Here is a 27,052-nt window from a genome sequence, read left to right as displayed (position 1 = left end):
GAGTGAAGATCCAAGTAATTTGCTTAAAACAGGATAAATACACAAATTGAATACTAAACATAATTACTGTATCTCCAGTGTTCCCATTTAGACAGTAAATTAACACCCAGCTAAGAGAGGGAACTAGCTTCACATTTCAGCAGTCAGCTTCCAACAATGACAAACACAATAGCTAAACCAGCTGAAACACTTTCTTTTGTAGAACCACTACCCTAACCTCAGCATATACCATTTTTACACAGATATGGCACATTTCTTGCAGCTCATTCCAAGGAATGCAGCTCTGAGAGTCCTGGAGATTGGTATCGTTTCCTGTTTAAAGTACACACCTGTGGTGCTCTAATTTTTTTCAGTTGATTCAGTTGAAATGATAACTTTCTGAACTTACAGTAATATTTAGCACATTTTTAAAGGGTGTAAATACACAATAAATGGTGATTGCAGTAATAATTATGCTTACCAGGAAGTGATGAATCATTTCACTCTCTTGCTGGTCTTATTTTAAAACTAAGAACTTGGCACTTAAGCTTTTTTTATTTTGGCATATGTCCAAAAAGCTGCAGCATATTTTTCTAGACCAAGGGTTAAAACAGACACACAGAAAAATGTAACAAGAAAACAACTGCTCAAAGAGAAGAAGAAAGGAAGAAAAGCCAATGATAACAGAAGTCCAAGAATTTCTAGAGATGTGGTCTGAGACACTACTTAAGCTGCCAGAATATTTAGTCTTCCACACTGGTACAGGGAGGAAACATGTAATAAAGCCTAGAAAAAATGCAAAACTAAGAACTAAGAGAAGTTTTAAGCTATGGGATATGATGAAGGAGCTGCATAAACTCAGTTACATGTAAATGGATCTAAGAGGAGAAGAATGGCTAAGAATACAGAAAGTTGAGCTTGTTTCTTATGACAAATTGATACTTCAGTGAAATAGTGTTATTTGTTTGTTAATAACACAATTAGTGTTATTAATGTCCATTATCTGAGCAGAAACTTGTAATGGTGGAATTTATCGATATCACAGATTGAGGCAATCAAAAGTGCTTTAAGTCCTCTGCCTAGTTCACATCAAAAGTTAAAGGCTGGACACTTAAACACCCTAATTACTTCCTAAAAGTCCAGCTTTTGTTTCTCCATTTATCTGAGATTTATTTAAAAACTAAGACAAAAGTTAGTCACTCCTGAGCATAGTTTCTACAGCTATGCTCTTCACAGAGGTGAACTAAGAAAAAAATGTTTAGAAATCTTGATTTAGAACAGTTAAACCAAAGCAAAGGAGCATTTTCTGGTTTATTCAACTATGGCATTAATGAACAAGTAGAATCAGCAGTATCTTTTAAAAAGGGATAAGAAATACTGTCCTCTTCATGCTTTTTCTCAAAGCCTTTGAGCACTGAGGATTACACGAACACTGAGAGATGCCCAGCAAACATTTGGTTTGAACATTTTCATACTCATGTTCTCCAGCAGCCACTGAAAAAGAAGGTCTCTGAAAAGTTTAAAAGTAGGAGGCAGCATTGTTTGATTTTTCCATGTACTGATCTGACAAGAAGAGATTAGAAAGTTCAAATGTCTGCTCCTGACCCTGACACAAAAATACAAAGAACTGCAATAAAGATCTTTTTTTCAAAGCCTGCTTGGAGTAGCAGTAAATGTTAAATAAAAAGAGTACTGACAGCCTATAAGTTCACACATGAAATGCCCAGACATTTGTTGCATTTAAATTCTGTGGGTTTTCTGATTATCAATATTATGCATTTCATCACACTTGTCAGACTTTGACTCCCAGGAAGAAACACCACTTACATTGCAGCCTAACAGCTACACCAGCAGCCGGGATCCTGTACAGCCCAGAGATTAATGCCCAGAAACCTCTAAAATTTTTTTAAGCTGCTGTACTGTAAACAATAAGAACAAGTGCTTATAAGGATGAAACTTGTACAGGAGCTAGTGATCTTGCTTTTTGGGGTTCTTTGTTTGGTTTCAGATTATTGGGGGCTTTTTGGTAAGGAAATTTTTTCTGTGACATTCTGCATTAACAATACCTGTATACCTATCTTAAACGTGGAGACTGCATTGCCCTACTTTTGATGTCTCTTTAGTATCTAATCTTTACCTCGAGTATCAATTTCATGCCATGTTTAGGTTTTTGGTTTTTTTACTTGTGTTCCCTTGTGTTTTCCTGCTATTTATTATGGGTCTAACACTATTTAAATTTGGAAAACTGGCAGAAAATAATCCAAAATGAATATAAGTAGTACTTTTTAAATTTATTATAACTTTCAAAAACTGTGGATGAGTCTGCCTGTGTCCAGCCGCTCTGATACATTTTTGGCAATGCTATGTAGTGCTGCTATCTCTAAAGATTCTTCTACTTAAAAAATGTAAAACTAAAGTGTCAAATTAATTTCTTTCTTTACAGTTTCTGAAGGCCAATTAGTGTTGGTGACTTGAGTTGATATTGGTGTATATAACGTTACACATCCAAGTGCTCTAAAGCATTCAAGCTCATCTAAGTAACAACGTGAAAAAGGATCAGTCAGATTTGGCAGGTATTTTGAAGGAAAAGTGTCACTATTAATAAGACAAATTTTCACACACACACACATATAACACGGCTGACTGTGAAAAAGAAATTATATATTTATTCTATTTTATCAGACAAAAGTATAGTTATATAAGAATCAGCAGAAAGGAGATAATAACTTTCTGTGATACATGAAGGCAGCATGCTTATCATGACATTTACGCCTACTCAGATCTTCATCTGGGAGAGTCATATTGACAGCTTAGTACTTGAAGCCATCATTGTTCATAGACACATACAATTAATAGCTAGACAGTAATGAGATGTAAGTCTACATGAGTATGCAGAGGGTGGAAGGTTGTGGTGCACCCACATATATCCACTACAAAAACTCCCTATTGCAAAGAACGTCTTTATTAGCAAACCAGGATAAATCAAACTAAAATACCATTTTTGTGAACCCTGCATAGAGCTACTTTCCAAGTCTGGCCACTGTTCAGAATCTTTCATTTGCAGGCTAGGGGAAGGAGGGTAAGGACAGGTTTCAGATCTTTTTCTCCCTGTGTATCATTGTTTTTAACTAGACGCCACTCCCACATATTTGCAAGGTGGACTTGGGCAGGTCCCATCACGATGAATCACCTGAATAAATCAATAATCATTTGTCTGGAGCTCTTACTGAGTTCCCAGATGAGCTGATTGCATAAAATATCAGAAAAGTAAATGATGCATGAACTTCCCAACCTAGAAACAGTTTACAGACCAGTAAGATGCCTACAGAGTTTAACATTTCTTATAGGATGGGAATTTTAGCTTTTTATCAGTTTTACCATTGACTCTAGATTTCAGGGGCCTCAGAAGTCAGTCCAAAGAAATGAAGTCTCATGCAGACATATATCAGGAGAAACACAGAAAAATCAAAAAATGAAGAGGCGAGCAGGAGTAGAGGTGAGAAGAATTCAATATAACCTTCTAGTCAAGTGATTTGGTTAGCTGGTTTTAATATCTTTGATATGAAAACAGATGAGAAAAAGAAATAATATAAAAAAGCTGGAAGTTCCTTTAAAATGAAAACCCAACACAGAAATTAATCTTGAGATTGCAGATACTGGAATTATCTAGAGTGTACAGCCCTCAGCTATAGCCCTCACTACACATCATCTCCAACTCATAGTTCTATACATGTGATTAGGTACATACAGAACCAACAGTAGTAACAGAGACACGTCTCATGGTGGTAATATGAATGCAAGCAACACTTTCCTGTTTTACTTCCTTTTGTAAAGCAAGATATCAGGCATATTAATAAATCCTGATAATTTGTGTTAAGATATATATTTCACGTTTCAAAAAATATTTTTCTTTCTCCATTTTTTGTCTTAACTATTCCTTTTAATACTTTTGTTCATGCGAAGAGATAGCAATGAGCCATCTACACAAAAATTGCACATTTCCCAGAGTCCCAACAATATATGTTTATCTGAAACGTATTAGGTTTATTTACCAGATTTTACTGTCGAAGAAGCCCCTCAGCATCACCAGTCATTCATATTACTTCAGCCTCTTTTTCTGAGAGGTGGAATGTTAAAAGAACATTTTAACATTGCTGTTGCTAGCAAAACACCATGAAATGACCAAAATCAATTGAAACTAAAAATGAAGCCTTTATTCTAGGTCAGTTACTCGTTCACTACCTTGCTCTCAGAACAGGCATTTGCTTTATAGTCCCAGATACATTAAAGTTTTTGTGCTACTGGAGCTTAAAGAACTACTTTGAAATATTTGAAAAGTTTTTGCCATGTATGTAGACAGCATGAGCAACACAGTGACAACGCACTGCAGCAGATAGGAAACACAACATTAACAAGAATGTGAAACAATGACCTAATACCAAGTAACTGCAACTAAATGTGAGTTTAGGACTTTGAAACCTAGTCATTCTGTAACGAATAGGACAAAAATACTGATCAGTATTTTTAAGTGGAGGGTAATCTGAGTGTATTATTTGTGTATATTGTTTAGAGGCTGACGGATAAAAGATTACTATCAGGGGCAGAGGGGTGAAAAAGCCTTTCAGTTTAGCTTGATAAATACCTTAACCAGCAAAAGAAGTCTTGCCGTCACAATACTTCGTAATGCTAATGAATGAATGTTGAGAAAGGATTTATTGGTATCATTTGGTCTGTTTTGCTAGAACAACCCCATTTAGTAAGGAGTCAAGAGAACTTACAGTCATGTCAGCATTTCACGTTGTATTGAAGTGACTAAACACAGAAGGAATGTAGCATGCATCTTTCAACAAAAATGGAGAGGGATGACAATCAGCTCCATAAATATTGCTGTCATCTACCTTTAAGACTATTTTTTCAGACATTAATAGGAAGAGAATCAAATAACATATTTAGAAACAAAAACAAGTGCATAACCTTGAAAGGAAGTGAGTGGCTTTGTGAAAGGAAAAAACCTACTCTCTTTCTCTGCTGCTTTCTCTTTGTGAGTCATACTCTGGGAGTGGTACCAGAATGTCTTGTTGTCCTATTTCTATGGAAAAAATCCTTGAGCCATTTCATTCTTGATTAAGTTAGCATCGTGCCAAGCAAATGTAAAACACTGATTTCTTGATTCAGTGTTTTCTATTGTTCCAATTGCACTTGGGTGCGGGGAGGCAATCTCATGGTTTCTTTTAACAGTGCTTCAGCACTGGCATTGCTGCAAACGGCATCAGGGGGACATTTCTTTGTGTTTGTCAGCTTCAATGAAGGAAACTCTTTTCAATACAATTTAGGGATTTTGTTTCTCAATACACTAGTTTCAGCAATGAATTACTACTTGTACCCTGGCTTTGACAGTTCATTCTCCTCCATGCCACATCCATTACCCCTTTAACTGTGCCAATAAACCAGATCCTTGAAATTATCTGGATTGCTACAAGCAATCTGAATTAAAGGTAACTCCTCTTTCCAAAAAAGCATGAGGAAGTAAGAGAAGAAACCAGCTTAACTACTCGAGCAAACACATGTCATTGTACTCAAACCTGTGAATTGAAGCTGACACAGATAAGTGGGATAACTTCTGGTGTTAATAACTTTTTCCACAGGTTAAATGTAACCTTTTTATGCTTACTAAATCTGTTAGGAAAGTTTTAATGTGAACAGAAAAAAGCGACCTTCCATTGAGGTACAAGTGCCTGAAAAGGAGTGTTATAATTGTGTAATCACATTACTATAATTGGTAATATATTGCTGCTCAGATAATGCTTTTCTCATTTTCACTTTCATAATTCATTTACAGAGACAGGGCAATCTGGATAGCTGCAATCATATATGTAGCCATCGGCGCTTTGTGGCTAATGAAATTTAAAATTAAAAATGGCAGCCTATATTCACTCATTAGCAGTCTACTTTTGGAACAGAGATAGTTTACTGAGTAAAACATCTCTTTTACATGTGTAACTGGTAGGCTTAATTCTTTACACATGAAAGAATGGCAACTTCTAGACTCACAATGTTAGGAACAGCTTTCAGTGTTAATTAGGAAGAGAAGCATAGGGAAACTGAAATATTTGTGATGGGAAGAAAGATTTTTGTAAGAGGGCAATAATGCAAAAGCATCCTTTCATTCCTTCAATGGTAAGGCTGGATTTTATCATGAAGTGAAGCAATAAAGGCTTTCGTGCTTCTGACACTTTCCTCTGAGGCAACTCAGAAGGGAAAAAACCAAAACTTCTAACTTTTATTTGTTATATACACTTTTATCAGTGCTGAGCGTATAGTGAGAAGCCTTCGGCTACCTGTAAAAATGCGAGTACAACATTTAAGACTTCATTACTTAATGTGGTATAATCTTCTGCTATTATACAAAATAATGTACAATGTTGTGCCTATCATGCTACCTGCATGCTGCACTAGAAAGGAATGCAATGTAATTGTTTGGTTTAAGTGGGGGGTGGCATTCGATAAAACTGTCCCTTCCAGTCTATCTTTCCATTCTTCCCTGTTCCCATTCCTCAAATCACTACAGAAAAACTGCTAAAATAAAATTTTAGATGATGCCGTACAACTGTTTTTTCTTTCAGTGTCTAAATTCCCTCATCTGCACAGTCAAAGCTTCACAGTTGCATTAAACATGATGAGATCTATCCGTGATGATCATAATACAAATTACAATCTGCTGATTTTATTGTTAAAAATAAATTTAATGACAAATCAGGATACAATTGAGTGCATGTTTGCTGAGAAGCCCATCCTTACTTTGTCTATCTGCAAAAACATAGCTCATTAGCGAGAGTGGCAAAAATCCAAAATCATAGCAATAAATAGCAAATTTATTGCAATCTGTTTCTGTGTTACTACTATAGCTGCAGCCAAGTGATAGACAAAGGGAGGTAAACATGTTTCTTTCCTCTGGCGGGGGGAGAAAGGAAAAAAAAGTGAAGAGGAGCTTCAGGGAATCATTCTTGTCCTATCAGATGACTTGCTCACTTAGCAATTAAGAAAAGAAGAATCACATCCAGTAACTAACTCTGAAAAACTATAACATATTTGACATAGCCCAGTGTTCATAAAAAGGAGTAACCAATAAGCCTTAGCCAAATTCCACTGCATCTATGAAATTCTGTGCTCTTTTTTCACAATAAAGTAAATCTGGTTTGAGGTTTAATTTATATGTTGTAATTCAATAGCCTCCAATTATACTGGTGTGAGACCAGAACCAGGCTAATTTTATTAAATTATGGATTTGATGGACAAATCACAGGCTGAAGTTCTACGGTCTATGCTCTACGGTCATGACATAGGCTGTATTATGTTAATTATGCTACAAAAACTATTACATACCTTTTTTTCCTCATTCAAAAACCCCAAACTTATTTCACATTTTCCATTTCAGACAAATGCATAGTCCAACACCACATTTTACCTGAAGGAATGAATTGAATGTTGGATCTTAACATTTTCTTACATCTCTGAACTGCAGTCTTGCAAAGCTACAAGATTTTCAGATTGAACCATAAAACCCCATGCAGACAGGAACTGGAGTGCCTTTAAATGTTACTAGATTCTAACGGATTGGATAAAAGCAGATGACTGAGCAAGTAGAACCCGTAGCTGGGCCATGAAGTACTTTTTTGCTGAGATATAGAACTGTATTATGCAGCTCCCCTTTTGTGAAAATCATCAGCTAATTTTCAGAAGTGAACTATCATATGAAGATTTTTGCACTCATGCCCATGTATAAAGCTGGAATTGATCCCATGCATGTGGTCGTCTGCCAACTTCAGTAAGGCATGGGTGCCAGCTAAAGACAGATTTAATATAGCTTGCACAATGTAGAAAAATTTCAGTTCCATGCCAAGAGGATCATCATAATGTTAATCATTGTCAAATGATAAGAATGCATTTTAGTGTGAGAAATCACATCTGTTGTCACTTTACATTGTGGGTATGGAGCTTTACACAGTACTTTTCTATTTCAATGCAGAGTCACCATATGTAAAGGTCCAATACTGTTTTTCATTACTGGGAATGAAAAGAATGCAGTTAGTGTCTAAAGTTTCTACAAATTCTACTTTTTCCTAAAGATTCTTCTTCTTGAAATCTTCCTCTACTGAAGCTGTTGTCCCAAAGTATGAAGTTTCATTCTATTCCCTTGGTCATTCAAACTAAGAATATATTTGAGATTACATTTCACATATAAAGATAAATGTTGAAGAGTATTTAAAAATGAAGTCCTATTAATAATCATGTTTCCTTAAATAGTAACATGATTCAAAGACTCTGCAACTTCTGAGTCCTCCTCTCCCAAACCGAGATGATTTTAGCACTGAACTGATGATGAAAATGTTCTGAACTTTCAAACTAAAAGGTCTTAAGTGAAACTCAAAGGAAATCATACACTTTCATTAACTCGCTATGCACTATTTATATTTTACTTTCATCTTCTATGTGAATAAAAGGATATTTTTAAACTACACACAACTACATTCTGGATACAACCCTTTATCATAAAGAGAAGATGATATGCACAGTGTTAGAAGGCTAAATACGACCTCATGCTAAAACAACATTGACTCTGTCATGTATCCAGAATGAATCTGGTCAAAGCTGAGTGTAAGTCAAGAAAGAAATGGGTGACAGAGATGGTTCCATATGGCTTATGCCCACCTTAGCCACCTAATTTTTCCGGAAAGTAATAATAACATCTTATAGCATGTTTTGTAGTGTTGAACTTAGTAAGTCTGTAGCAGGCAGCATGTGATGTTAATAGATATGCAAGATTCTAATGAAAATGCAGAAATATGATTAGAGGCCCAAATCAAAGCCAAGATTTTCTATAAGAATTCTAATACCATCTTAGTTCTAAACATCAGGATATGCTTTGTCATAGTTATATTAAATCTATCACAATTTAGTCTTCTAAATGGCTCTCTGAACACAAACTTTGGCTTAGGCTGTAACAGTGATAGAAGAAACTCCGAAAGTTTGGATTGAGCTATAAACTATCATAATCTTCTGGGATGCTCATATCCTGTGTTTACCTCATAGTCAGCTCTAAAACAGACTTGCAGCTGTTGTACGTTCACTTTTAAACCTTTTTGTCCCTATCTGCTACGTAGGCAAACCATTTTTCTCTTAGCCAATGTTCAGTTTCATACAACCTGTAAAGAACATTTGATCTACAACAGAGGTATAGGTGTGTGTTCTTGGAATACCAAAGAATAAAACAATACAGTACTGGTGAGGAAAACCAGAAAGTTTTGGTATATTAAACCAGAATTATGAGTTATAAGGCTTGGGCCACATGTTCATGAACTGTCTGTTTGGCATCCTTGGAAATTCAATTTCTGTTTCACAGGACAGAAATGTATTACCAATCTTTCATTTCTTAAAAAAAGATCATCTCACACGACCTACTTAGCAGCAGAAAGCTACTAAGTATGCATCATATTTTTTTTAATTAGAAAGTATGAAACATTAATTATATAGATTCAGAAGCGGGTGGAACCAAAATGTTTTAACACTTCATGCCTAGTTACTTCTATGCATTATGTATTTAAACATTTCTGGAACAGCAGGGATGTTCTAGCAGTCAAGTGGAGAGGGAATCCCTTTTTGATGTGGAACTTGCACAAGGCACATAATGGCTAACTGAACCACTGAAAAGAACAACCGAAAATAGAATTAAATATTTCTCTCTCGAAGGCAAAGCTTTGTCACAGTTATTGCTGAATTATTTACATGTGTATGTTATTAACATTCTTCATTTTGACATGTCTTTGACAAATATTTTTTAATATTTCCAGAGAAACAAGCAATATTAAATCAATCTACTTAGAAAGGAACTTTGAAGTCAAAAGGCTCAAAAAGCTGAAGTTTTAACTACAGCAGTTTAAGTTAAGAACATACCATTTCTGACAAAATTTACATAAACCAGAGAGTATCTGGTAGAAATAATATTATCTGGAAGAGTATAAATTTTTTTTCACTCCTTCTACCTATACTTCCTGTCATCTAATGATTGCAGTTTTCCTTCTAGAGGTAAGTGTACTATTTAACTCAATAAACGAAAAGTTACACAGTTTTGAGAAGTCTACATGAAGTGAATAGGAAGGAAGGGCTCAACATTTTCCACCATGATACAATAATTTGCCACTCAAATCTATCAAATACATGCGCTGCCTGGAGAGATTGAGACAAATTTCTTCTTATTATTGACTTAGGCTTGTAATGAAGCTAAGCTTTACAGAGAATAGAAAGAAGGGGAAAAAATCCCACAACTGACATTTTTATCTGTAAAACACATACAGATAAATACAATTCTTTAATAAATTAAAGAATTGTAAATATACACACACACACACAAAATAATCACAGGTAAATTAATTGGAACTCTCTTTTTTGTGCCAATTGTTTAGAACTAAGGCCAAGAATGTCTGTTCAAGAAAGATGTAACACTAAAACAGGGTTTCCTTGTCACAGCAGTATATGGCAGGGCCATTATATCTCCTTACTGCCACTGACTGTTATGGAATTATCCCATAAATCTGGTTTCAAAATTTAACTGCCATTATGGCTGGTGAAGGTGGCTTAGTAGCCATTGAAACATATATTCCATATTACCAAACTATGAATACATGATCAGAGAAAACCTTCTGTGATACTTTAGCAGTTTTCTGTGAAAGAGAAACATCAAATTTCCAATTACCAATAAAATCCAAGGTCTTTCTAGTTAAGTTAAAAAGAATTAAATCAGAGTTGGTCAGAAATTTTCTTATTGAACTTTCTCTCTGACAGAAATTTTCAGATTTTGTGCACAGCTTAATTTGTTCATTAAATTATAACTATCTTGGAGATTGCCATACTATAGGAAGCTATTCCACTGGCTTGCTCAGATCTGTGCTCCAGGGTCATATTTGGCAGCACAGGGACTAGAACCACTGGTTTTCAAATAACCAGTTTACTGCTGCCTCAGTTTATGATCTGGGAAGTTAAAAAAAAAAAACCAGAAAGAGATGTTGATTCAATTTTTTCAAAAGACATTTCAGAATACTCATTCTTCTGAGGATTTAATCTTGGTGGCCTTTTCCAGGGTTTTTTATGTATTTCATTTTCTTTGGAGCAGGAATTCTGCATTCCAGCCCACCCTAATAGAAATCAATGCCAATGATGTAATGCTTTTTGCACTTCAGTTGCCTGTGCATCGGAAAATAACACTGATAATAAAAAGGGACTGTCAAAAGAGACAATTGTTTGCAGCTCCAGCTGAGCCTGGCATGTTTGGTATCTCTGCCAAACAGGTATCTTGGTTATCTTAACTGAGTGTATTTGGGGTAAAGAAATTCAGTGATATTAATAAAAAACTTCAGAGGGAAAAATTTCAAGCCTTCAAGTCTTTAACAAAAAGGGAAGAGAAATCTAATGAATATGACTAAGTGGTGTAAGAGGTATTAAAAAAAAAATATTAAAAAACCCCAGTAAATCAAATAGAAAACATATAATTGCAGGTAAGCATGACATAAGATGTTGATTCTTCAATGCATTCTGCAGAAAACACAGCAGAAAAAATAAAAAAAAAGGTATTTAATTTCAATTTTCCCAGGCAGAAAACCAGTTCGGTATTGTAGATGAACAAAAGAAGTAAATACTACCCAGTAGTCTCTTCCTTAGTGTCTTTCTGTCATAAATTGCACTAACAGTGTACCATTCAAATGTAACAACCTCCAAACACTATTTATCAGAGAAATTCACAACAATTAAATGTCTGCATGATATTTATGGAGGGTACTTGTTTTCCTGGGGGCGTCAACGAAGGGTTAGGTCAAACAAACTGCAGCCAATGTCAAACAACAGATAATGGAGCGTAAGCACTCGCATAGACAAACATCTGCCTCTAGATCTCTCCCTGTTAAATAACCCTGCATCAAATAATATCTGCATTATGCTTTGAAGGTTGCACTGCTGGAATTCAACAGTCTCAAAAGCTGAAAAACTCATTAAATAAATAGCAACAAGACTAGGCAAAAGCGCTGAATTACTCTGATTACAAACATCTAGTTATGCCACCATGCAGCAGCTATGAGATCAGTGAGGAAAACTTGAGAAAAAGTACTTTTTTTTTTTTTAATAAATAAATAAAACTTTGAAGGCATATTTGTAGAACTACGGGTTCGAAAAAAGTAAAGCTTCCATGTATGATTTACATTTTGCTGGTCTCCAGCAGATGATACCTCAAAGTATACTATCTTTTCTGGAATGTCTAAAATCAGAGGTATTTGCCTAAATTGCCGAACAGAGAAGCAATTTCGGAATCCCTTTTATATTTCATTATTTTATGACACTGACTCAGATGAGCATCACTTCTCTTTTCATTCTGAAGAACTCATATAAAACTTCATGACTGTCCAGCTTTATTGTACAGACGTTAAACAGCATAATGGCAGCTAACAAGTACTCATTCACAGAGCATTCAGGTCAAGAAGAATCAAAGTTTTAAGATAGCAGTTTTCACCTTTTTTTGATTGGCAGATGCCCGAAATATTGCCAGTGGTGGCACAGAGCTTTATGCAGCAAAGACAAACAATAGGCTTAGAAGGATTTAGATTACAGTTCTGCAACTGCTGGTTATAGATTACCTAGAAGTACTCAACTGATTCAGTTGAGGTGCAAATGTGTGATTACAATTGTCTTGAATTAGCCAAAGTACACAACACAGATGTTTATACTGGCCTTCTTTCAGGCCAGCTTTCTGTTGGCTACAGAAGCACAGATGTTATCTGGTGCATCGTAAAGCTGGAGTGACGCAGTACTTGATCTTCATAAAATCTGGTAGTTCAAAGTTAACCTTTCAAAAATACTGGGACTAAATTGAACCCTCAGGACAAGTTCATATCAGATCAACAATTTCTGTCATGTTTTGATCTCCTATTAGATATTCTAGAATAGGATTTATAGGATCATAGAATAAAGACTTAAAACATGAGCAATTGAAGACTATGATTATTTTGTTGGAAAGCTGCTCAAGCAGGACAATCTCCTTTCACTTTAACTTCAGATACTCCCACCCTCAGACAACTTCCTCCATTGTAAGGACCTAACTAGGTATGGAAACACAGAAGGAATCCAACCCAGGAATTGACTGAAATTTAAATTTATCATAAGGTTTTAAAAAAATATATATTATGGTTATTTTTAACACAGAAGAAATCCCTGCATGGGATCAAAATCAGTCATACTAGAACAGCTAAGAAAGATAGCATAGAGGCAGCAATGAGAGTTGGGAGGCAAAAAGGAATCAAGAGAAACAATTTAATCTGCGATGGCTGCTGAAAAAGGTCATCTTTTAGGGACCACTTGGCTGACAAACTCCCTCAGCTCACAAGAGATGAGATTGGAAATCACTTTTCTAGCAGAATTCACAGGAGTAAACACAACATGTCACGTTAAAAATATTTGACTTACACTTACAAAATTACATATGCTGGCCCACAGTGTCACCCAAACTTTTAGGAGTAAATCACATACTCCTTTAAGATCACTATTCCTTGTATATATGTATTCAGAGAATATATGTCTATGGTCTGAGCCACAGATTACTCTGCAACCAGCTGCAGCCTTTAACAGATACTGAATGCCTTTAGTAGTTCTTTACAAGTAAATCTAAGCAGTTTTCTAAAAGAAAAGAAAGACTGGGGAGAAGGCTGGTTTCTTCAGTTTGCAACACTGCCTAATTGTAAAGCTTTATGGACCATGAAAAGTGAGTCACTTCCATCGTCAGCTGTAACTTTATAACTGATGTACTTAATTTCTGTTCAGCTTCCCATAACCACAACAGAGTGCAATTTTCTCTCTTAAATATTTTAGTCACAACTGCTGTTTTCTCTAGCTCTTTAGCAAAATTAAAGGATTGACTTTATATTTCTGACCTCCTCTATTGTTCCTCTATACAAGGCCTTGTTTTAAAAGTTCTATAAGTTGCTTTAGAGAGTCAAAGCAACTTTGATTGTATGGGAAGACAGAAAAGGAAAAATAAAAAAGCTCTCAAACATCTGCTGTCACTAGAGATTAAGCACTCCACCACTCTGCAGTTTGTGGGTCAAGCTTAGCCCATTTGGTTGGTTTGTTAATTTTTCTTCTTTTGAGGACTTTGGGTGTTTTGCTTGGTTTTCTGATAAAAAGAAAACCTGCATGTTAGAAACAACAATACAGTAGCACTGGAGGACTTGCTACCATACAGTAGATCTTCGAGGTTTTTTGCACACTTAGTTTTCTAATAGTCTCCAGTAAATGGGAGCAGAAATAATTGCAACTGTTTTGTTCTAGACATCCTCCAGATAAGATATCAGGAGTAAACCAGATCGGATGGCAAACGCAAACAAAATGGAACAGTACTAAATGTTTAGTTCACTCCTAAATGACTATTTTGACATCTTACAGGAAAACTTCTGTCAGACACAATTTTGATAAACCTAAGGTTATGTTTCTCCTTCAGATGTATGAAGCAAATGCCTATTTTTATTATAACTTCCACCAGTAACTATGTAATTTCAGTATTTAGGCATTTGCATTTTTCCAATGCTATATAATTAGCTAGACAAAAGAGGGTTTTTTTGCCTATCCAGATATTTTGACTTCATTCTGCTGTGGAGGTGGTGCAGAAACTAGGAGTTATATGTGGGAGGGCAGTATGAACTCTGAGTTTTTGACCAACAGCTCTGAGAAACTGCTAACTCTTTTGTGGCAGGCTTCAATGTGTACCAGTTAAATTGGAGAATTAAGTTTTTGAAAGAAACATTTCTAATAACTACTTGCTCTGCCAGGCAAGCAAGGGCCCCTGCACAAGTAGCTGGAAGGAGTTCAAGTTAGAAGGAAAGTAATTATTTGTGCAGTGAATTATATGCAATCTCTTTCTACACAGAGATCTGAACTGAACATTTATAAGTTAAATAGTCACAGAAAGCATCTTTTAGGAAATCTTAGAAGTGTTTCATGTAGCATAAGTATAGTCAGAAGCCTACGCTAACAAAAAACACAGTGTAGAAATTTGAGACTTCATTCAATTGCAGTTTAGTAGTCAGCTTCACAAAATGTTATCTTTAATCTCCATTGTACTGTTCCTAGATAAAATATTAATTTTAATTGGAAGTATATGTGAACAGTGTATGTACATTTAAAGGTCTACAAATGAGGAATTTCAATATCATACTGTATTATTTAGGGACTGTGAGACCTGTAAAGACATGCTGCTGCTGTTCTTAATGATATCATAGGCGAATTATGGCTTGCGCACCACTCCTTCAATTTGCAATGATTTCTAGTAGAGCTTCCTATAAGCACAGCAATTCACCTACCCACAGTAAATTGGAGGATTAGCATTTACTCTAATCCACCAAAAGCACTGATATATGCCAGAAATTTCAGCAAAAATTAGTATGAACCAGAAAATTAATTCTGTGCCTCCTGTACATGATGATAATGGAAATACCTCTCTAACAGCAAAATAATATCATTATTCTAATACAACTGGATAAAAGAGTTCTCTAAATTGCTAATGCTAAGTAGCTAAAATATCTATAGACATTGAAAATTCTAACATTTATCATATTATAAATTTAATTAGATACATATTTTTAAGTTACAAAGTTATAATTATAAATTATTTACCTTGACTACTCAGGAGCAGAAACAGACTTTGGTTTCAAAAATCAAAAGAAGCCATTCACAATTTATAATGGAACAATTCTTACTGTAATTATAGCTCTAATGGGATACATATCAATCAACAGGTAAATCATTATATAATTTCTTCAATTTTCTGTTCAGAGCATTTCTGAAATCATATTTGACAAATAACAGCTTCAATTTTACATAAATTCCCTTTAGAAATAGCTGTCATTTGGATTACTTTTAAGAGCTTAAGATATTTCTTTAAAGAAAAGTTTTCACATTAGGAGAAAGTGGAAATAGGCAACATTATAAGTAAAAACCACTTGAACTGTATATCCATTTGTTCCTAATGTAGTTAGCGGTGAGTGACAATTTCTGTCTCGCCATTTTTTATGATAGTTATTCACCTGTAATTCTAGCTCTTCTTCTCTCTTTGATTGTTTGGTACTCAAATATATTAACCTTTTTATGACAAATGTTAAGTTTTGATAATTATAATCTCTTCAGTTAACTTTCACTGAACTTTTATAGTTTAGGCAAATTGAGCATATGTAAAAGGACAATAATCAAACACAAATACCAAAACCAGTATAAAATAAAATGTGAACAAGGAACTTACTTAGAAAAATGAAGGAAATATACATATACATTTCTGTATATGTAATGTCATATACATTTCTGGAAACTGTTCTATTAGCATCCACGAATCTGGTGAAGGAATGACTATGTGAGCTTCCCTAACCGAAGTTACTGATTTTGGTGCCTTTTAGACCTAACAGGTTGCTAATCTGGATTCTTTTTGACGCCTTTAAAAGCATTCTCTCTTCTGATAACTCAGCAGGTGTTGAGGAAGCCATTTCTCTACTTTCCCTGACATCAAGACAAGTTTCCTCAAATCAGTCAATAGGGCCCCTTTTTGCCTGTACAAAATATGTATGCATGCAATGCTAGGCTTTTGTCACTGCAGCATTGCAGGATCAAAAAATTGGGACTGCAAGTCAGTCCCTTTTAGTGTCTAAAACAGATTAGACTCTCCTTTCTGCAGAAATCAGGGTCTATTATGTTGGCTGTGCAGGAAAAGAAAGGGAAGAAGGCAAAGAAAGAAGCTCATGCTTTTTCTCAAACCCCTTCTGCCATCCAAGTTAGCACAAATTAGTTTTAGGACAGTGGTGGCAATAACACATATTCTCTTTTAAAATCAGTAACAATTTAATAAAGCAGCGTATTCTAACCACATGTGAACTTCAATCCTCCAAACACTTGGGACCTTGGATTTTAACTTTTTCCATTCAGAGATTTTCTGACCTCTTAGAGACAATTCTAGCAAATATGTAGATCTATGAAAACCAAGTTATTTTCTCATTAATGTATTCAAAGCTCAGAAATGGAACGCATTTCTAATACAAGTTTCAACAGTGGTGGGGATACAAGAAACTACTTGCAAAGAATATGCCTACCTGCAAAATAAGATTTGCGGGTGGGGGGTGTGTCTCTGACTATTCTATGGGTGACATTGAGTGAAGTTGCAGATAGACAATGTATACAATAAACAGAGAGCATACCATTTCACACAATATTGAAGAACACAGAGTTAAGTCAAGTCTACCTGCAGATTAAGAATACCAAACACTGCGAGGCTAGCAAGCATACAGAGGTCAGCTTTAAATCTGGTTCTCTGGATTCTGAATCAAAACGCTTTCAAGAAGCTGCTTCTCTTTCAGATCTCACTTCTCTTTCAGATCTCACTACCATGCTCTATCAGCATCTGAAGCAAAACTCTCCTAAGCAGCAAATCTTCTGGTCCTATTGACACCAGAATACACATAAACTGGAGACTTAGTTACTGTCTAAAGATTCCATCCAATAAAGTATGAAAAGCTAAAGAGAAAAAGTGCAATCACTGGCATTTAATGGTCTGAGCAGGAACCCCTTGGCCAGACTCTGGTAAGATGCCTTCTGAAGTGGAAGGTGCACAACGCTCCCTTTCAGTCTGGCAGCTGGAATTCCAGAAGTGGCTTGAATGGCTTTTGGTTTTACTTTTCCACATAACAAAGAATTATAAAAGCCACACTATTATATGAGTTATTTAGCTGTCACTTGTTGTTTTTCCTTTCTGCAAGAAGTACAAAATATTAGAAGTTCACCGCCTGCATACTGAAAATGTCTTAATTCAAAGACCAGAAGCTCCAGTCAAGACAGAAAAGTACAGGACTCATTTTCACAAGTAAGTTCTGTTTCAGTGAGCTTGTGTTTTATAGACTCAGGCATCAATAAACTCAGCACCAATACTAAGGATCGAGTTATTAATTTCAAATTAATCTCTGCCATATAATCTCCTTGTTTTCAGCACTGCTGCAATTGCAATGTAAAAAATAGAGCTGGATTTTCATTTGCCATGCAGAAAGAAGAGTTTGGCTGTAGGGCCACATGGACCTGATGAAAGCTAGGTATGGTTTTAATTTTATTCAAAACATCTAAGACATTATTGCAGCACTTATGGAGAGCACTAGGTTAGCAAGGTCTATGCAAGCCTATAGAGTAGAAAATCCATAGAAAGGCCCTTTCATTCAAGCTTCCACAATACCCAGCTTTTCTTACTGGGCATTCAAATAACGATTTTAATTTATTCTTAAGCGCATTCAGCTCAACAATCTTATAGAACAGTCTGCATTTACAAAAATAAAAAAAACAGTACACCAACAAAAACACCCCAAGACATATGAGGTTAAATGTACATGGAATTCTGAGCCAAATCCCTAATTAAATGCTTATTATGCAAAAAGTAAGAAATGCTAACAGAAAATAAAACTCATTTTAAGTAAGGACATACTGTGCAGCTTTTATACACCATCACATAGTTACCTAAATGAAAACCAATATGCTTTCAGAAATAATGACCTGCTTTCAAGAAGACAGTCAGCACTTTTGGCGCAAAATACAGTAAAACTGTACTGAAATCACATGTATACATTGATAAAAACTCTGTAGTCCTGTGGACTCTATCAGCAAGAACAGATTTAACTTCATAACTCATACCACATCTTTACTTCAGTGTAGATATACTACCATATACTACTTTAAAAAGTCAGAAATTTGGCTTGATACCTAATCCGTATCATTAACGGTTCCCCTCCCTAAGATGAAACAATTCTCCTGACAATTTATAAAAGAATTCTTCCTGTGTCAGACTAGCTGTGGCAGTACCGCTTATCTGTCCCTCTCCCCTACCACACACAAACATACTTCTACTTTGATATCCCTGCATCAGCAAAATTAATTCTTTTCTTTAATGACTGATGCTAATACTACAAACTGAGCACGGGGATCTGCTCTGAAGAATTAAATTCTTTGAAATTTTCCCATACAATATTTATTACATTGACTAGCCAGTGACTTCCAAGAGACTAGTGAATAATTAAAATGAAATCATTGGGAAGTCTGAAAAATAACCAGCTGAGCATGTATCTAATAATGTAACCTGCTGCTTTTAAGTACAAGTATTTTAGCACTCTCTGTCCTGCGGTCACACCAGTCATGAGGTAGGTTAGCACCAACCTCTGAAAGATGCATGGTTTTCAAACACTTAACCTCCATTTGATTTTGATATACCACAAACTCCAACTATTGTTTTAACTACTCCTCAAGAAGCACGAACCTTATTTCCTGGAGCTGATGTACTGACTGTCACTAATGTTTAGTTATTTACATTAGTTTGTTTAATGAAACCATTCCAGAGGCAGCTGAAAGGAAATGTTTCAACCCAAGAGCCTAGCGATAACAGAACTTACAGAACAAACAAAAGGAGCAGCTTAGACCCTACACAAGTGGAAGTCTGCACAAACTGATGGAGATCTCTAGCAGCGAAAACTCAGGGCAAGATGGGTGGCATCAGGAAATGATCAAAATATTTGCTCCACTATGTACACTTTGGAGTTTCTAGGGGCAAAATGGTTCCCAAAGTGCATAATCTTACAGTGATGAAAGGATTCAAAGCAAATATTCAAAAGCATATCACAGAGAAGTTCTGATATATCCCTGGCCACAATTGAAAAGTGACTTTCCGATGAAGCAAACCAACTTTCTCTTGAAAGAAAGCAGATGATGGAAACTCCCCTTTCCATAGCCAGCTTAAATCTCTACCCAATACATAGAGGAAACAGGCAGTGCCAATGCATCTAATCCTCTTAGCACTGTAAGTAACCCATTTTCTTTCAACAGCTGAGGCACTGTATTTCAAATCTTTCCAGCAAAAATAATACTGCAATTTCCTTGATTGCAAATCAACAAATGTAACATGTATTTATTTGTAACATCCTGACACCAGCTTTCAGGATGAAAACCAGACAAATACTTAAAAAGAGGCATTGAAGTTTAAAGGGTTTAGAACACACTAATTTGATGGAGTTTCTCTCTGACAGGTTGTAGATGTTTATTTACTGACAATTTGCACCAAAAGCCTACAGTGAAAATTGCATTTCAGAGGAGTGAATTAGTCGCAGCAGGTGCATAGTGTCCCCTTCAAATAGTCCTTCAATCAGTTTTTAGCATTACTGAGCACAAAAATAACTGACAAAAAAACCCCAGAGACATGGCATTCTCCTAAGAGCTAAGCACCTTTTAATACAGACCTCTTTACCAGCAATCTCAAAGGCAAAGTATGGATACCTCCTGTGGAACTGCAGTAATATACTTACCTATATATACTGACAGGAATGATGAAACAGCTCCAGCAATGCTGATTCTGAAGATAACATTTACAAAATCATATCAGAGCTATGGAAGTGTTAACCTGAAAAGACTTACCTGCATTTCAGTTTGGATAATAACTCTCATTAGATATATATCTTTTAAATGAGGTGATTGAATCTTATACAGAATCTGACATTAATCTAAGTAGCATCACATATGAGAGTGCTATACTGTGTTATGAGAGCAAATACTATTCACAGCTTAGCGATAACTCTCCCGTTTGCTAATTAGTCATTTTAACAAACAGATGAAAAGGATCTTTCCCAGGGAACAGAACAAAAGCCAAGGAGAGAAGCTACTCACATTCCTTTGAGCCGTTGCCACATTTTCTCTGTGTGTCCTCCTATTTGATACTTTATAGAGGTGCTTTCCAGTTCCCGAGTTGTTTCCATCGCTCGAGCCCCCATCGTTATTGTCCTACAGCGATACAGTTACAGTCAGGCTCAGCAGCAAGTAAAAGCATTCTTTAGTCCACTACAAATGTCAGAAGATCCACGCATGTTAGACAGTAGCTGCTGTCATATCAAAGCACATCAGAATTACAACAGCTGAGGGACGATCCTGCCTGAATCGCTATTCACTTTGATAGACAATTCCACTCTCCCCCCACCACCTCCCAAGCACAGAGCAAGTACACGCAGCTCCTCTGACCTCACGAGTCTAATCCATATGGGTGAGCCAGCTACTGTACTACTGACTGCTCAAGCTCCTTTCTCATGCACTTTTTCTGCTGTAGGAATATGCACAGAAGCACAAAAGATTCCTTAAAATGGACTATAATTCATTGCCATGCAGGATAAATGTGAATGGCTTTAACAAATCCAGAAGAAAGGCTGGTTTCTGCTCTGCAGGTTGGAGAAACAAGCTGCAATAGAAAAGCAGATGGTAGACGCCAGTATCAGCCACATCACCCTACAAAAAGAGTGAATGTTCAAATGCCAGAGCTTTCCTCTCTTTAGTTGATCCTGAATTGTTTCTTAATGAATAAATATCTACCAGCCTCTCAATAAAAATATGACTGTACAAATGCTAAGTCAGTAGTAAAGACATGTATAAATCCCTGCAGGAAAGAAATCAGAGAGCTCTACAGGTTGTTATTGAAGGAATATGCTGTAATGATGACTATACACCTTCTCCTAGCAACTCCACACAGTAGGTAACTGTCAATTTAACTGGTGGAAAATGCAGCAGCTGCAAGACAGTCCGCTCAGCGAATCCTTCGGGACAGCAGCATGCGTGTGTCAAAATCTGATGCTGAATTGTGCGTGCCTGCCAGCAAAAAACAATGCAGTGCATGCAAGCAACAAAAGGGTTGAGGACTAAACGGTATGCCAGCCATGCAGCAGATTGCCAGCTCTGCCTTTCAAGTGCAAACCTAAGCAGCTAGTTGTACAGCCAAAGCTGGGTTTTGGAGAGAGCAAAGGAGAGGATTTCCTTACTGCTTGCACAGACGGGTTTGCAGAGCAGCTCCTGCACTCTGTAAATAGCACCTGTCTTGTTTGGTGAGTCAGTAACAATCTTCATCTCTGAAGCAGCAGCCAAATAATCAAATATACCACAGACTTATCTCAGAGATCATGCTTGTTTCAATCAGAGCAAGAGCTGTGCAAGAAGCCAGGCAAGAGGGGTGTGCCAAGTAGGAGCAAATACATCTGAGCTTTGCCAGCTACTGATGTCACTACCAGGTGGGAAAAGGGGCTTTGGGTCCACAAAGGGACATTGAGGATGAGTGTCCTTGGATGCTAACTAGAAGGAGCCTAGGGCTAGGAGATGAATATCTCAGTATGGATTTAACTAGACAGTTTTATCCGTGTTAAATTTTACAAAGATGTGACATGATGAGAGGTCCCCATCTGATGCAATTGGCAGACATGGACAATATCTTGAAATATGCAGAATCTTACAGAAAAATAAAGAGTCTCACTGCCTTGAAATAATCCTAACACTTCAGAAATTCATGATCCATTTTCTTTCCCTAGTATACCTTTTATGCACATTATAGATTTAAAATACACCCTATTGAGAGTTATAAATCAGTTTGAGATGTGTTTACACACTGATTTCAGGTGCATAATTAAATAGTACATTTCATTTACTTCTATGGCTTTAACACACACAATTTTAAAGTGCTATTTATTCATGGGCTTTCACAGAACTATTCCTGGCTCAGACGTGTAAGAGTCAATCCCATAAAATTCACTAGTAATATCTGAAAAACAGTCACTGGATGAGCGACAACTCTTACAGTTTTCAAACAGCATCATAAGACAACAGTGAAGAAATACAAACAACTGTTTCTCAAAAACTGCAAAGCATTTATCTGGTTAAAGGCAGCAGAAGTATCTTTGAAACTTCACTGAGGAACCACTTAAAAACTTCCAAACTTTACGCTCCTGATATGCATGGAGTCCAACTAAAGTTTGTAGAGTATAAATATCCTTCCATGGAATAACTAATGAGAACATCTCACACTAATCTGCGTTCTTCTCTGCCTTTTAACTGCCAGATATTTGAAGCAATGCAAAGAAATTAAGTATTTATAGAAGCCACATAAACCTCCAGGGACAGAGGAGAATTTTAAGGGCCTATTTTTATTCATAAAGTTTTCCCAGCTCTTGTTGTCCAGTTATACAATGAAAAATAGTGGCATTTGTAAGCTGTTCTCCCTCCCTCACAAAGAAGTAAGTAGTTTAAAATGTATCATTTTGATTTACTGGAGAAAAGTATTATGAGCAGGTAATATCCTTCAGGAATGGAAGAAGGAACAAATTGTGCAAACAATATCACTGCAAATGGAGATACATTTGCTAACTTCACCAGAACTCCATGAAGGAAAAATGTAAAAACTTGACTTCCGGCAGGACCACCCACTGCAACAATAGAAATTCCTACAACAAAGCACCTGGCATGGCTTAAGCAAAGGACAAACAAAGCAGCCTCCTCCCCAAAGGCTTATCCTGTGGATCAATACAGCTAATCACCAGAGATGACACCAAAGGATGAAATCGTGTCTCTGAAAATGAAAGAAACAGCAGGAAATACATAAAACTGGATAGATAAGGCATCCAAAAATCAAGAAAGTAGCCAGAGCAAGTGTCCTGTTTGTCCCTAAGGAGAGAGAAACAAACCATTTCAAACAAACAAACAACTTTTAGGTATGCTGTTATCTTGGAACATGTGCAAAGAAATCCTCATGGAGACACAGGGAAAGATCTCTCCTCCCTTTAGCTTCTGTGAATAAGGCTCAAGTGAATGAAGCAGCCAAGCCTTCACCCTTCCTCCCGCTCAGAGGAAGGCAGGCACAGAGGCTGCAAATGGCAGAGACAAAGCAGTGCCAACACCCCTCTAGCTGCAAGAGGTGGCATGGGGCAGAAACGATAGGAGTGTGCCACTGCCATATAGAACAACCATACATTACAGCCCGTATGCAACAATAAGGGGATCACAGGAAGAATCATGGACAACCTGCCTTGCTCAGAAATACACATCTGTGCCCCTGTAGCACAAACTGATCTAAAGAAGATGCAGAATACTAAACAATAAGCAGCTACTTTAGGAAGCCAAACCAACTAGAGAAATAGCATGTTAAATATATGTTTAATAGTTATGTAACTAGTTATATGAAATATGTTAAATAGTTTTTCTCTTTCCATTTACTGTTCTGTCTGGTTTTCTGTTCTTGCGCTACCTAACAATGTTTGTGCTACAGTTCCAGCAAGCTGTTACAGTCCATCTTCCTCCTATAAAATTATAATCTTTTTTGCCCTTTGCCCACAGCTTTTTCTTTTTCTTTTTAATTTCAGCTGAAAATTTCCACACTAAAGCAAACAGTAAAGGATAGCCTCTATTAGTCAATATGGAGATATATTTTTAAATAGGAATAATTTGCTTTTTTGCCCTTAATTATGGCAAAATGAAACTGTCCCTGTGCCACTTAATCCTCAGATAGAAAGCTACACTTAACAGTAATGTATCCTAAGCTCCTTTTATGTAAAAACACTTCAAGAGCAATATCAATGCAAACAAACACTTTTAAAATACACCCAACAGTAAAGAAATCAAGTTTGCTTTTCAATATTGAGTACTGAGAGTCCTTTACAGTTATGTTGAAATCACACAGTTAAAATGAAAATAACTTACTTTAAAATTGGGAAAATCCTGCAGCTAGACCAGTTAGAGATTAGCTATAGAAACAGGAAAGGGATCATGCAGGTTTGATGAGGAGAATTAGATATTTATTTTAAATAAATCCTCTGCTCATGAAGGGAAATTAAATATACTGCTCTGTTTGAAATTATCTTCAAAACATCTAACTCGTGACAAATGCAGAAAAAGGAAGTATCAAGAGGCCTGCAGGGTGACTTGTCAGGCTAATACTCATCCCTCCAAACCTGACAATGTGAACCTCCCTGTGGTGGAACTGCAGGAGAGCCATGAACCAATTAAGAAATTTGAAAACATAAGGGGAAGGAAAAAAAAAAAGCCAAAACAAAACTGTAAGTAGAGACAGCAGGTATTAGATCTGTATGCTGACTGTCCTGGCCCCCACCTAGCAAGCACTAATAAAGTTGAATTTTAAGCAGGTAAAGCATTACGTTCATTTGCTGGGTAAGACAGAGTTCAACACCATAGTTAATAACAGAGTTAAATCACTGAAGAATTGCCTGCCAGTGGGCTCGAGTGTTACATGGTACTTTCTCAACAGAACCTAAAGTAGGACAAAGTTCCCATCATCCAAATTCTGCCCTTGCAGAAAAGGAATGGTCTGCTAGATGGTGTTCTCCATGTCTCCTTCTGCTCTCACCATTGTCTGTTACATTCACATTGCTGAAATGATGTGCAATCCCCTTCTTCACAAGCAGTGCTTCCAGCTTGTGTGCAATGCCCAATTGTGTGAATTATTAATCAATAAGAAAAGCAGCAGAGGAAAAAGGAATATTTGGTCTTACATTTGGCCTTATCAAAATTCATGGATTTTATTTAAATACATAGGTCTCCAGCAATCTGGCAATGGCAAAATACTGATGTTACAGTAATCTTGGATTTTCAGATTCTCCATAGAGCATATTAACAAAAACAGGAACAGCGACTTTAAAGGTCTACACGTATGGTCTATACAGTGCATTGGCATTGACTCAATTAAGGGGGCAAGAGTTGGGATTGATATAACAGAGATTAGATGACCTAAATGAGGAGATCCGACAAGGAACATTTTCTCTTTATGTTAATTAATGTTTATTTTAGTATTTTCTTCTTGTTGTGGTTCTACTCCAGCTGGCAACTAAGTACCACACTGATTCCACCCCAGTGAGATGGGGAGGAGAATCGGAAAAAGATAAAACCCAATAATTGAAATAAAGTAATAAAGTAAAATATAACACCACCACCACTAACAATAATACTAGGAAAAAAAAAAAGAGAGAGAGGAATAAAACTCAAGAAACACAACTTATACAAAATACAATTGCTCACCATCCACTGACCCCATTCCCTTGCAGTGATCGGTGGCTCCTGGTCAACTCCCCCCGGTTCATATACTAAGCATAATGTTCTATGGTATGGAATATCCTTTTAGCTAGTTCAGGTCAATTGTCCTGGCTGTGCTCCCTCCTGGCTTCTTGTGCACCTCCTCACATGGGAAACTGAATGTCCTTGATTTAGGGTAAGCACTACTTAGCAACAACTAAAACATCAGTGTGTTATCAGCATTATTCTCACACTAAATCCAAAACACAGCACTATACCAGATACTAGCAAGAGAATTAACTCTATCCCAGCCAAAAGCAGGACACTGCTATGTCTGATTTACTGTATTTGAGGCTTCTTCATATAACCACAGAAGGATGTATATTCATTCACATGTCCTGCAAGTACCAAGCTTTAAGTATAGCAGGGAGAAAAAATATTTTGTATTTATTTGTTTGCTGTGTGCATGTCACATCATATTGGTAATGAATGTGGAGTTAGATTTTAGGCAACTAAAGAAGAAAATAAATACCTATGAAAGCTTGCAAGCAACTTAGCTGATAAACCTCAGGACACAAATAGACATAAATTTGCAAACCTGCTTATGACATATTAAGACATTGTCACATTTGATTGTTCAATACTGCCCCTTACTAGAGATCGCCAGCTCCAAAATCTGTCATGACCCTGTGTGAGTGTTCACAGGCCAGTTCAGTGCCAAGTAAAGTTGGGCTGATTAATGCAGATATCTTAAATCTGCACTAGTGCTGTCTTGGACCTCAATGCAGTCAACAGAATTTAGACGTCCAAGTGCCTTAGGTAGGTACATCTATTTTTAAGTTTACTTTGAATATGATCTTTCACTCAATTTACTTTAAGGACTCATTCATTTAATACAGCAAACCAAACAATCTGAAAAATTCTGGGAGATAGAGAGATGGGAAAAAAAAAAAAGAATAATTGCAGAGATGTGGAATGCATGAGAGGCATGCTATGGATAATCCATACAAAAAGAACTGCAGAGGAAAACTTGCTACTGCATCATAAGTAGCAAGACAGAAAAAGATATAAAGATTACTATTTTTGAGCAGCTGGACTTGGAAAGAAGCCTTGGAAGCAGAGTTTGAAAAGTGTTGAAAACAAAGACAGA

At 36.4% G+C, this 27,052-nt stretch overlaps 1 protein-coding gene across 10 annotated transcripts in view; it reads right to left on the bottom strand.

The window, feature by feature from the left end:
• The window catches only part of PDE1A (phosphodiesterase 1A), a 219,979-nt gene that overhangs the window by 133,705 nt on the left and 59,222 nt on the right, over positions 1-27,052 (bottom strand). For 3 of the 10 annotated variants that reach the window (XM_030488057.1, XM_030488054.1, XM_030488056.1), the window contains one exon: positions 20,740-20,853. In XM_030488057.1, the coding sequence (XP_030343917.1) occupies positions 20,740-20,843 (104 nt within the window). In that variant the 5' untranslated portion in view covers positions 20,844-20,853. Of the gene's footprint in view, positions 1-20,739; positions 21,061-21,087; positions 21,522-21,566; positions 21,616-21,875; positions 22,048-24,576; positions 24,621-27,052 lie in introns of those variants that run through there. The other 7 variants (XM_030488053.1, XM_030488062.1, XM_030488058.1 and 4 more) reach the window with 6 other exon arrangements.

The sequence above is a fragment of the Strigops habroptila genome, chromosome 5 (assembly GCF_004027225.2).
Source record: "Strigops habroptila isolate Jane chromosome 5, bStrHab1.2.pri, whole genome shotgun sequence".
NCBI classification, from domain to species: Eukaryota; Metazoa; Chordata; class Aves; order Psittaciformes; family Psittacidae; genus Strigops; species Strigops habroptila.
The sequence above is the reverse complement of the archived record's forward strand: the minus strand, read 5'-3'. Positions and strand labels throughout refer to the sequence as shown.